The following is a 13072-nucleotide window of genomic DNA, read 5'->3' as shown; positions in this document are numbered from 1 at the left end:
AGTAAACTTTGGTCGAAAAAAAATATTCACTAAAATACGGTATTGGAGGTGTACAATTTTGTGGCATCATGTAATAAAAACCTACGAGGAAGTGCTTTGCCAATGATGTACACATTATTGCTATTTATCTCAGCCAGAGCTTGATATATGATGAAGTATATTAACGCTATTTTTGTGGTATGTGTATTTTATCATATGTTGAAAATTATATGTTGTACAGACATAGATTCATTCAATAATGGGACTTGAGTCGTTTAGGGTAATTACCTCCACCAGTAACACCGGGAATGCGGGTCCTTCAATTAACTACCGTATGACACTAGTTGTTGGTGTGAGGACTGCATAACTGCTCTCTCTCTCTCTCTCTCTCTCTCTCTCTCTCTCTCTCTCTCTCTCTCTCCTATACTGTAGATGTTGCGATGCCTGTTTTATTAGCCATAAACCAATCAATCAGTCTCTCACGCGCGCACACACACACACACACACACACACACACACACACAAACAAACAAACAATTTACCTCCCTACATATATGCATTAATTTCCAAGATATTTAGTTTTTCTGTATAAAATTTCAGTCTTCCGTATTATGAGGAAAATGATCTACGGTACTGATTTCGAACAATTTGTACAGCCAGTACTCTCAGTTTTATAGATAGATTAAACTTAATATTGTAGACACGTCTCTTTTGAATTTCGTTAGTTACTAATACTAGTGCTACATTAACTTTTCAACAATATGTTTTATATAAGTAAATCTTTAGAGTACCCGGTACATCCCTCTTAACAAAGTGCAGTATTCTATACATTTTTTCTACCCATGGTCACCAAAAAACATAGAGGCGTTCCGTGTCTTAGGGACAACTTAATCATCTTTTGAGGAAAAACTTTACCCAAGTTTTGCACAACCCACTAAGTTTCTTCAAAAGTCTTTGGGAGAATCTGGGAGTCTGTCCATAATGTTTTGCTCATTTCTCAGAACCGAGACGAAGACAACGCTGGCTCTGATGTCAACAACTCTCGCCGCCAGCGTAATAGCTGGTTTAATGCTCTTTTTTCGTAGCTGAAACTAACAAATTTTGTTTTTTACTCGTGGTATTGCCGTATGCTACCTGAATATTAATATGCGTCTTCATTTATTGCGTCTTACACCGTACTTTGGTTTCTTTTGCCCCTTTTTAGTTTTCTGTGAATGAAAACTGTTGAGATGATTATTTGTCTGTCCGTCCGCCCTCAGATCTTAAAACCTACTGAGGCTAGAGGGCTGCAAATTGGTAGAATGATCATCCACCCCCCAATCATCAAACATACCAAATTGCAGTCCTCTAACCTCGATACTTTTTATTTTATTTAAGGTTAGCCATGGATCGTGCGTCTGGCACAGCTATAGATGCCAGCCGTGGACGCATCTTCACTTGACCGCATCTGGGGAGCAACTGAGCGCTGCCCGGTCGTGGCTGAAAGTTTCATACTGCAGCACATCGAGATTTTCATACAGCATAATGCTGTACAGAAAGCTCGATTGCGCCGAAGAAACCGCATTTTTTACTTGTTTCATCAAGGCCATGCTTTTCTCTGCCAGCAACTTTGGTGTTTATTTTTACATCGCGTCGTGGGGATTTCGTTATTTTTCCCTTTGTAACTTTTCATGTGTCATGAATCTTTTCATGTAGAAGATGCACTCTTACAGTAAAATCGTTCCTCCTCATTTTTCCCCGACATCTCTTCTTGAGAATATTGTGTCTACATATCTTCAGTGCTTGTTGAGTAACCTTGCTTTTTTGTCCGACGATGATTTCTTGTTTGGACAGTTTGCCTCGAACAACGTAATTGCCTTTAAGCGGATGTTTAGTGTCGCATGCTCATTTTTCTGGTTCTCGTGGAAGTTTTGCAATTGTCTTTTAGTTGGACGGGCTTTCATCGTAAGTCTATCACACTGAATCTTTTTATTCAAAAGAATATCACCAAAACAGTGACCATTTCTGGATTTTTTTTTTTAACTATGAGGATTATCTAGTCGCACAGCGTATACGCCAACCAAGGAAACTTAGTAGAAATTTCAGCTGGTCTTTGGACGTGGAACAGAATACAGTATCCAAGCCACCCAAAGAAATTGCTGAAGAGGAAATGCTCCTGAACCTCCTCAGAATTTTAGTTTATAGGAATAAGAGTTTAAACAAAAACAATATTCCTCCTCCAAAACAATCGAAACCATTAACATGTAGCCTAGAAGCATAGGGTTCATAGGTCTGTTTACACTGCCTCTCTGTCGTCTGCAAAGGTGATCCTAGTGCTTGAAAATGGAAGAGTATGTTAGAGAGGTTTCATTGTAGTCAAAGTTTTTTTATTTTTTATGAGAAAACTAGCTTATGATGGCATGGGCTCTTGCTCCTAGAGCAAGTCGTGCGGTGGTAACAGTAGCGAAGAGTGAAGGATTTGTTGACGTTCGGAATCTTACGGAATGACCCCCGCCCCCTTTTTTATACTTATTTTAGCTGCCCTCCAATGTCCAATTAAAAGAATTTTTCCAGTTATAGTTTAAAAGAGCTATTAGGTCTGATATGCACATCAGGATCTTTCCTAGATAGTGACCTCTAAGGGAAAATTTTAACCCTGTATGTATCCACCTTTTCGGCGTGTTTAATACTAGCCCCTTGGGGATTTCCGTAAAAGCATAAACAAAAGACTTTGAATATCATAAAGATAATGACCCCCAAGAAATATTAGTCCTAGATAACGACCCCCGAACTTTGCTGGGGTCACTATCTAGGTCAGATCCACCCATCATTTCTGAAAAAATCGAAATAAGGAGAAATTTCCCTTCATATGAGTAAAATAGTGTTTAGGTGATAAACTGCAACTTGGTCATTGATTATGGCTTTGCAAAGTAGGCTAAGTATGCTTACTCGCTGACATTATTGGAGGTAGGCCGTAGTGCCGAAAAATCTTACCGATAATAAACGAACAACATGATCATTTAATAAACCCAGAAGGCGTTTGTGAATAGGTGATGGTTTTACGTATAGACCAAGAAGTAAGAATAAAATTGCTTAAATCAAACAGTTGTAATGTAATCATGAGTATTATATCTACGTAATAAGAAAAGCAATGTCTATCCTTTCATTGTTTGTCCATCAATACAAATCGAGTTTATATACTGATCCTTTAGTTGGTATGTGTTAACATTTTCCATTTCAACAGGAACAGAATATCACCAGCCTGGACAGCAACAGCAACAGCAGAGTCCACAGCAGCAGCAACAGCAACCGGCTCCTGCGGTAGTCATCGTACAGCAGCCCGTTGTTGTAGGAAATGGCACTCTGGCCCCTCGCGGTATCCCATTTCTCCGAAGGGGATTAAAGGTAACGCATTATTGCCATCAGTCGTCTCAGGCTATCACTAACATTGATGTTTGCGTTACAGTTATCATAGTTATTCTTAGTTGTCATTGTTTTTCACAAGTATCGCCTTTACTGAAACTAACTTTGTCGATAAACCCTTCAGCGCTGTGTGGCATTTACAACCCCAGTTTCTGCATCCTGTGGGCGGGCTGGTGTCAGTGACGTTCTAGGATTGACTTGTTTTATTTATTGAATATATAATCTCTTTGTTTCTGTATTTGTTATTTTTTTTTAAACGGTGAACTATTTCCATAAGTGGATCATATTAGTGTGTCTCAGCTTATTTAATATATTATACTAAATTATTAATGTTTTTCAGTAGATGTTGATAAATAAATTAAGAAACGAATTGAAATATCATCATATTATGTAATGATTCCACTGAACCATTATTTTTTCTCCAGTGTGTATTGATTTTTTTTTTTACATCATTTGCTCCTTCATATTTTGTACCAGTCATCCACTTTGCAATCTGCGGATTGACCTTTCCAGCCCCGTGACTCATTTTAATACAGGACAAAAATGAAAATCTCGAAAGTTTAAACGGCTTTTTAATATCATAAATATACAAAAAGCTTTGATTTTTTTGACAGATCATAGAAGCACCTGATTGGCAGTAATGCTTGTCACCTAAGCTGGCTGGAGCGTTATTGCAGTTGTTGGTTACTAACAATTTCGTTAATATATTGTATTACAATGTTGCTACTACCTAGGCATTTTGATTATAGCTTTAGGTTATTTTTGTTACTGTTTTGACAAGTTAAGAATAGCTTTTACTTAAGTGGAATATTTGAAAAGTTCCTTTAATCAGAAGATTAGGTGGAATTCTTTTAACAAGCAACATCCTTCACAAGACCACTGAGCTTCCCTGTAGGGAGAGTCAGAAGGCTTCATTTTTTTCTTTATTGGTAAACCTGTACTCATTTTGACAAACATGTTCATGTTACATATACTCCTAAAACTCATTCTTTACAATCACAAACAATCCCCTCATCTGCCCTAGACGTCAAAAACAATCACCGCTCCTCGTACCCTCACATCACACCCAGTTCCAATAAGTTTCATATTTATGTCTAACTATCTCCATATTTCCCAAACTTATGGGACACCCAATCCCTCACCTCCTATAAAAGAAAAAAAAAGGTTAGCTACGAAGAGTTGTGAGATCCTTATAATTAGCGGCGCTGACACGTCTCCCATGTTTGCCAAAGGAGGTATTTAATCCTAATCCAAAAAGATCCACATTCATGATTAACCTCCATGTTAATGTTAATCTTGAAAATGGGCATATTCGAACGTGGTGTCCAACTATTTGTTTTTACTTACAAGTGGTGTCATTCAATAATTATATATACATATTTGTTTTTACTATATAAGTGACTATATATTTTTCAAAAATCACAGTAATGTATGACATTACATATATATATATATATATATATATATATATATATATATATATATATACTGTATATATATACACATATATATATATATATATATATATATATATATATATATAAAAATCATATAGATGCATATATGACTTCAGCTATATATATTTATATATATACTATGTATATGTATATATATATATATATATATATATATATATATATATATATATATATATATATATATATACTGTATATATATATACACACATATATATATATATATATATATATATATATATATATATATATATATATACACACACACATATATATACACACACACACACACACACCTTTGATGAAAATAATATGTACAGCTGGGTCCAAGAGTTTACTGTAATCCGCGGTCACTTCACTTAATCATCCATACACGAGGAACTGGCGACCCCGCTCAAAAAAAAAATGCCAAATCTACCTGTTGATCACCCTTTTTCCTTAAAAGTTTGAATAGCATTAAGAAAATGTGGCAGAGGTGCTTATCGCCTTCGAGTCTCAACCTTTTGTAGCCAGACTGTAGCTTGGTATTGAAGACACTAATTCCACCTGCATCACGGAAACAATCTTGCACCTCACAGAAACATTCTCCATGCATCCCAAACTTACAACTTATGTTAATGAAACACAATCCATTGTCACGCACATTCATATTGAGAACAGTCCCCACATCTCTGGTGATTGTTTGATATTGAGCGTCACAGTCACGCCTACCGTTTTGACGTCATACAGTCTTCGTTCATAACTCCTTTTCGTCCTACACATCCCCCATATATCTCACACAACCCCCAAATCGCCCACACACCTGCCATGTCTTCAACACAACCACAATATCTCCAATACACCCACCATATCTTCAACACAACCACCATATCTCCAACACAACCACCATATCTTCAACACAATAACCGTATCTCCAACTCACCTACCATATCTTCAACTCAAGCACCATATCTTCAACACAACCACCATATCTCCAACACACCCATCAACACAACAACCATATCTCCAACACACCCATCATATCTTCAGCACAACAACCTTATCTTCAACACAACAACCATATCTCCAACACACCCACCACATCTTCAACGCAGTCACCATATCTCCCACATCTTCAGCACAATCAACATATCTCCCACACACCCACCATATCTTCAACACAACCACCATATCTCCCACACACCCACCTTATCTCCCATACAGCCCTCATACCTTCTGCATATGTATTGCGTACAATCCCGTTAGCATTTTAAACATATAAAAGTACAAAACTTATAGTGTTTGACATGAATGTTGTTGCATATGAACGTTGTCCGTAAGGCAAACTGTCATTCGTTTACTTCAGGTAAATAAATTCATATCTGAACCAAAATCTAAAAATAGTTGAAGTTCTCTCACAGTTTCCACCTACGCACAAATGAAAAATGTAATTACTAAAGAAATGACATGACGTTTCAAATGTCATCAGTTGTTACCTTCACGTCATGTTATTCATTCCGAAGCGAAAAATAGAAAGAAATTTCCCCTCTAGCGTATCACAGAGAGAGAGAGAGAGAGAGAGAGAGAGAGAGAGAGAGAGAGAGAGAGAGAGAGAGAGAATTTTCATTGATCTGCATTGATATTGGTTCTGCGTATCAATGAAATGCCGTTATAGGTAAGTAGAGAGCAAGTCTAATTTGGCGTCACTTAGGTAATGACTATGGCTGGTTAATTGTTGATTCAGGGTCATCTGTCAATGCAAACTCTGTCGAGGTGAAGCCTTTCTCGTTCACTTTTGTTTTCCACCATCGTTGATGTCAAGGTACTCCATAGGATGTGTAGGAAATGTAAAAGATATATTAATATATCAAAAGATTTTTGTTAACTTTATGTAAGAAAAAATTGTTTATTGTAAGATTGTTTATTGATTGTGTTTGACCATTTGTTCATTGATGGCAACGTACTTAATAGGATATTTGGAAAATGTAGAAGTATATTAAAATATTGAAAGATTTTAACTACAGTTTATATGAAAATATTTTGTAATAAGAGTGTATATTGCTTGTTCGACAGTTTGTTCATTGATGGCAACGTACTAATAGGATATATGGGAAATGAAAAAAATATATTGATAAATCTGAAGATTTTAACTGAAATTTATAGAAAAAAATATTTTGTAATAAAATTGTATATTGCTGTGTTTGTCTGTTTGTTCATTGATGGCAACGTATTCAATAGGATATACAGTATGGAGAGAGTAAAAATATATTAATATATTGAACGATTTTAACCAAAATATATATGAAAAAAAATATTTTGCAATAGAACAGCGTATTGCATATGTGGCGATTTAACTTTATTTGCCAAGCTAATTCTTCGTTGTTTTTTCAGTTAAATAATGGGACGAAGATTGGACCCAGCTGCATCATATGCCTTGGTGTCACTGGGGGCGTTCTAACCCTGATAGGGATTCCTCTCAGCAGCGGCATCAGCGTCTTCACTGGGATATTGTTTCTGCTCCTTGGAGGTGAGAACTCTCCCTTATCTCATAAAGAGCTTAAGAAACAGAACTCGCTTTCACATCTCTCTTCTTCCTCCTTCCCCGTAGGGGGCTAGTGCCGTCAGTGCCCCTCACGGAGTGCACTGTAGGCATTACTAAAGGTTCCTGAAGCGTCCATTGGGCCCCTAGCTGCAACCCCTTTCATTTCTTTTACTGTACCTCCATTCATATTTTCTATCTTGCTATCCACCCTCTCCTAACAATTATTTCATAGTGCAACTGCGAGGTTTTCCTCCTGCTACACCTTTCAAACTTACCTGCTCTTAATTTCTTTTACAGCGCTGAATGACCTCATAGGTCCCAGCGCTATATTCCATTCCATTCTTCTTCCTTCTTAGCTCAGAAAGATGAGATCCAAGCACGATGGTCACTCAGTGACGCAAGGGGGATTTGGTGTGTGTTTGATGGAATGCACTACATATTGAAAGCATTACTAACAAACAAGGAACGGGGCAATGCAGTTTATCAAGCTTGTTATTGAACTCTGTTTCAATTAACTTAAGATCTATTGTATACTATCCTGAAGGTCACGTAACTGAATTCCGTTTCTGTAAACAGTAATCTGAGCACAAGGTCGTGCACTTGATCCAGAGCTGAAAGCATTTCATTAGGTTTATTATTGGATCTACATGATAATTATAGATTTTCAAGTTACTGTAATTGTATTTGATTAAACTTACATAGTTGAAGGTAGGTCTTAATTGTGTAACAAAAAGTTTGTTATAACTGGCAATCGTCAGTTTCATACCTGGCTATTTTTAAGGCTTGCTTATATTTAGCAGTAAATTAGGCATTTTAGGAAGGAACGACACACTGTAATTTCCAGATGTTAATAAATATTACCGAGGTTTTCAACTTTGTGTATGTCGTACACCCACTATGGCAATTTTTCGACGTTCCTGATGTATTCCTATTTGTAGGCAGTTTGTCTTTTTCCTTTTTGGGAAATAAATTTGCATTGTTACTAGTTTTCCTTTATCATAAATATGATTTGTTTCCGTAGCGAAATTCTTCTTTTCGAGAGCCTAATTTTATTATTTTATTTCTGATTTAAGAACACAAAACTAGGTATTTTTCTTGTATTTCACAGTTTTCATTGAAAAAGCAAAGTTAAGAAAACTGAAGTTATCTCTTAGGCTCTTGTGAAGTTTATCTGTAACAAGTAAATCGAAGATTGAAGTGAATACCACCCGTAAATCAACAAAATGACATAAAATGCCCCCTCCCCCCCAAAAAAAAATTATAAATATAACAAAGGATGCTTCCCGCACTGCAGCCTATACATTTCGAACAACTGAGCAGTGCTGGTCGTCCACGAGTAGAAAGAACATATTTACAGACTTCCAGTTTGTCCGCATCCCATAAGCCCTCCAATAGGTTATTCATTATGATGTTCAATTGTTCCAAGTGGTTTTTCTCTGTGCCTCTTTCCTCCTCCCTCCTAGGAAGTGTAGATAGATGGACCAAATTTTGTCTGATGTTTCCAGTATCGCCTTCACTCCATATTCCACAGTTCACACAGTCCATCAACAGTGGCCATGTTTATTCTTTCAGGCTCTTTCCGAAGTGACACTTGGCTCCAAAGAGCTGTTTCGACAGTCGTTTCATGGTTGCCAACTTTGGCTTTTATAGATGATATTTTTAAAATTATTTTTTTTTAGAAATACTTTCAGTAAAATATTTATTTTAGAAATACTTTCAGTAAAATATTGTTTTTAGAAATACTTTCAGTGAAAATATTTTATTAGAAGTACTTTTAGTACTTTTCTCTTACTTGACTCACAGCTGTGTGGTTAACTACTTTTGCTGTCCCTCAGTGATCTCATTGAATCACTCCATAATGATAAATATAATAGTGATAATTATAACAACGATAACACCGGTAACAAGTTTATAGTAATTGTATTTGATTAAACTTACATAGTTGAAGGTAGGTCTTAATTGTGTAACGAAAAGTTTGTTATAACTGGCAATCGTCAGTTTCATACCTGGCTATTTTTAAGGCTTGCTTATATTTAGCAGTAAATTAGGCATTTTGGGAAGGAACGACACACTGTAATTTCCAGTTGTTAATGAATATTACCGAGGTTTTCAACTCTGTGTATGTCGTACACCCACTATGGCAATTTTTCGACGTTCCTGATGTATTCCTATTTGTAAGCAGTTTGTCTTTTTCCTTTTTGGGAAATAAATTAGCATTGTTACTAGTTTTCCTTTATCATAAATATGAATTGTTTCCGTAGCGAAATTTTTCTTTTCGAGAGCGTAATTTTATTATTTTATTTCTGATTTAAGAACACAAAACTAGGTATTTTTCTTGTATTTCACAGTTTTCATTGAAAAAGCAAAGTTAAGAAAACTGAAGTTATTTCTTAGGCTCTTGTGAAGTTTATCTGTAACAAGTAAATCTAAGATTGAAGTGAATACCACCCGTAAATCAACAAAATGACATAAAATGCCCCCTCCCCCCAAAAAAAAAAATATATAAATATAACAAAGGATGCTTCCCGCACTGCAGCCTATACATTTCGAACAACTGAGCAGTGCTGGTCGTCCACGAGTAGAAAGAACATATTTACAGACTTCCAGTTTGTCCGCATCCCATAAGCCCTCCAATAGGTTATTCATTATGATGTTCAATTGTTCCAAGTGGTTTTTCTCTGTGCCTCTTTCCTCCTCCCTCCTAGGAAGTGTAGATAGATGGACCAAATTTTGTCTTGATGTTTCCAGTATCGCCTTCACTCCATATTCCACAGTTCACACAGTCCATCAACAGTGGCCATGTTTATTCTTTCAGGCTCTTTCCGAAGTGACACTTGGCTCCCGTGCAGAAGAGCTGTTTCGACAGTCGTTTCATGGTTGCCAACTTTGGCTTTTATAGATGATATTTTTAAAATTATTTTTTTTAGAAATACTTTCAGTAAAATATTTTTTTAGAAACACTTTCAGTAAAATATTGTTTTTAGGAATACTTTTCAGTGAAATTATTTTATTAGAAGTACTTTTAGTACTTTTCTCTTACTTGACTCACAGCTGTGTGGTTAACTACTTTTGATGTCCCTCAGTGATCTCATTGAATCACTCCATAATGATAAATATAATAATGATAATTATAACAACGATAACACCGGTAACTCACAAACGGTCTGATTTATTTCTTCTTATTTCTCCATATTTCTTTACACTCATTGTTCCAGTGCAGCCGTTATCATTTATTTGATTAATGAAATTTTCTGTGCAAAGTTCACTTAATTGCATAAGCAATATTGTTGACTTCTTTTGTATAAAAAAAAATTGGAGGCTGTAGGGGAAAAAATTCGCTTTATGTAGCAAATGATAATTAGGACTGATATAACCGACTCCAAAATAATGCTGCTTTCGCGCTGAGCAAAGGTTTACAATAATCAAGACTTTCAGGTTCAACTTGTTTAAATTATCTCAAATACTTAAACTTTTAAATTTAGTTCGAAATATGATAGTATACGATACGAAATGCAAGTTTAATAAGCAGCAACTGAAGGTGCAGGAATATTGTCCCCTCCCCTTTTTTTTTTTTTTTGTTTTTGGCAAACCTTAGATAAACAAGTTTTTTCTTCCACAGGTGGTTTACTTGCAGTCTGCTTCAAGTTCTGTCAAAAGGCCAAGCAAGATTATGATGCTCTCCCACAAGACCATCCTGATCGAATTAAGTACTCTGCCCTTATTTACACTCCTCGACGTGGAGGTGGAACTATCATGCCAGTCGTCACGAACTCAACCTATCAGTTTGTCCCTGGAGCACAAGTCATTACTTCCCCTGCCACTTTCCAAGGGGGTCAGGTACTAGCTAACTGCCAATTGCCTCCTGGTTTTCAGATCGTTGATCCATCTTCTGTCGGCCAGAATGAAGGTGCAGGTCATGGGAATATTCGTTTGTCCCAATACCCTGTAGCAATGTCAACCATGCCCCAAAGCACAGTGTCTCCTGAAGATGACAAACCCCCCTCTTACGAAGAAGTGTGCCGTGATATGGCATATCGTTAGTTTAGAGGCTTCCATAAGTATCTTTTAGAAGCAAAAGAACAATTTTTTCATGTCCAAGGTTTAAAGCCTAGTCAAGTGATTGTGATGTCATGTTTAAAGGCATACACTCTTTGGTGCATCTTACGAATTGTTATGATTTATAATAATTAGTCAATCATGTATCACAGTAATACCTTTTGGACACGTGTTTCTGACTGTAGTCTTACAGCTTGTGGGTAATTTTTTTATATGATTTATAGCGTTTTCCAATCATGGATTACAATGACTTGCAAAGTAATATATTGATCTATGATTTTTTTTATTTACATGGTGAGAATAGTAAAATTATTCTTGACACAGTTGCTTTTATATTTTAAAACTTTTCTGAGACATACTGTGTATGTCATTAATGATTTAATGCTTTATTTATCATAGCAAACGGTTATTATTTTGTTAGTCGTAAAACATAGCAAGATGATTGGTCATATGTTTGAGATAAGTTTATGGGAAACAGAATTTATGCTCATAATTGCTCATGATCATTGAAGTTCTTTACCATAATAAGTAAAGTTGTATAAAATTAAAGCTTTAGCTAGCACCAAAAATATGGAGACTAATGTGTTTAGCGTAGTTTCATTTGAAATGCTTATGACAACTAAAAGACTTTAGTTGAAAAGCCCCCCAAAAACGAGAATTGATTTTTGTACAAGATAGTGATGCTAATATTACTGATGCTCATGATGAACATACAAACAAAGTTTGTCTGTTGTCCTGTATTATTCTGTGTTTAAGTACAGTTTTATGAAAGTTTCTTACGTTGTAGACCAAGTGTTATGAAAGTATTTCTTTTGTCTATATTAAATAATAAATTCTTTTTTCAAGGGGTGTTTCTGCACTACTGTTTGACGAAGAATAAATTAATTTATAATGCCTGAGAGCATTGTTCTGACAAAGTACAGTAATACTGATTTTAAAAGCTCTCTCTCACCCTTTTTTACAGACACTTATCATAATGCTAGAAAAAGTATTTTTTTTTTTTACCTAATTGAAACTTCATGGTTATACTTTCTTAATCTAGGAATGACATATGCAGTATAATGACATTTATCTTTGACAGATAAGGCTGAAAATGTATTGTAGAAATAAAGAATTATTTCGCCATTAGAATGTCCTATCAGTGACCTATTGAGGTATAATTTGGACCTACAAAAATTGACATAGTTATATAACATAAAATTAATTTTTCAAATTGTGTTTTGGGAGAATCTGAAAGATCGCGATTGTTGAAGTAAGTTAAACCAAATAATTAAAAAGAATTCGGATGAGACCATTTGAAACTACTTGAATCTCTAGATGTGAATAAAGTACCCCGCTGCTTCTATTTTGAATTCAAACTTTGAAACAAAAAAGTTAGAGAAATATTGTGAGATTCTGCAGCATTTTCAATCAGTCCAGTTATAAGATTTTAAGAAGCTCTAATTTAGTACGTAAAAATGGGATGTAATTTAATAGCTTAAACTCTTAACTTGACCAGTCTGTGAGGAATAAATGAATTTAGTGGTTTGATTAAACTAGTTAATGAATAATAATATTTGTGTACTTAAAATTTATGGTAAGATTTTGTGCTACTGACATAAGTCACTGGCCATAATTTGCTTCACCTCTTGCAGAAGCT

At 35.5% G+C, this 13072-nt stretch overlaps 1 protein-coding gene across 1 annotated transcript in view; it reads left to right on the top strand.

The window, feature by feature from the left end:
• LOC136843842 (uncharacterized) overlaps nt 1-12561 on the top strand; it is a 30731-nt gene extending 18170 nt beyond the window's left edge. Inside the window, exons 2-4 of the mRNA XM_067112651.1 lie at nt 3203-3363; nt 7227-7362; nt 10997-12561. Coding sequence (XP_066968752.1) covers nt 3203-3363; nt 7227-7362; nt 10997-11418 — 719 coding nt within the window. The 3' untranslated portion in view covers nt 11419-12561. The remainder of the gene's footprint in view (nt 1-3202; nt 3364-7226; nt 7363-10996) is intronic.
• Nucleotides 12562-13072: the final 511 nt, after the last annotated feature.

The sequence above is a fragment of the Macrobrachium rosenbergii genome, chromosome 2 (assembly GCF_040412425.1).
Source record: "Macrobrachium rosenbergii isolate ZJJX-2024 chromosome 2, ASM4041242v1, whole genome shotgun sequence".
Taxonomy (NCBI): domain Eukaryota; kingdom Metazoa; phylum Arthropoda; class Malacostraca; order Decapoda; family Palaemonidae; genus Macrobrachium; species Macrobrachium rosenbergii.
Note: the sequence above shows the minus strand (reverse complement) of the source record. Positions and strands in the feature narration are given on the sequence as shown.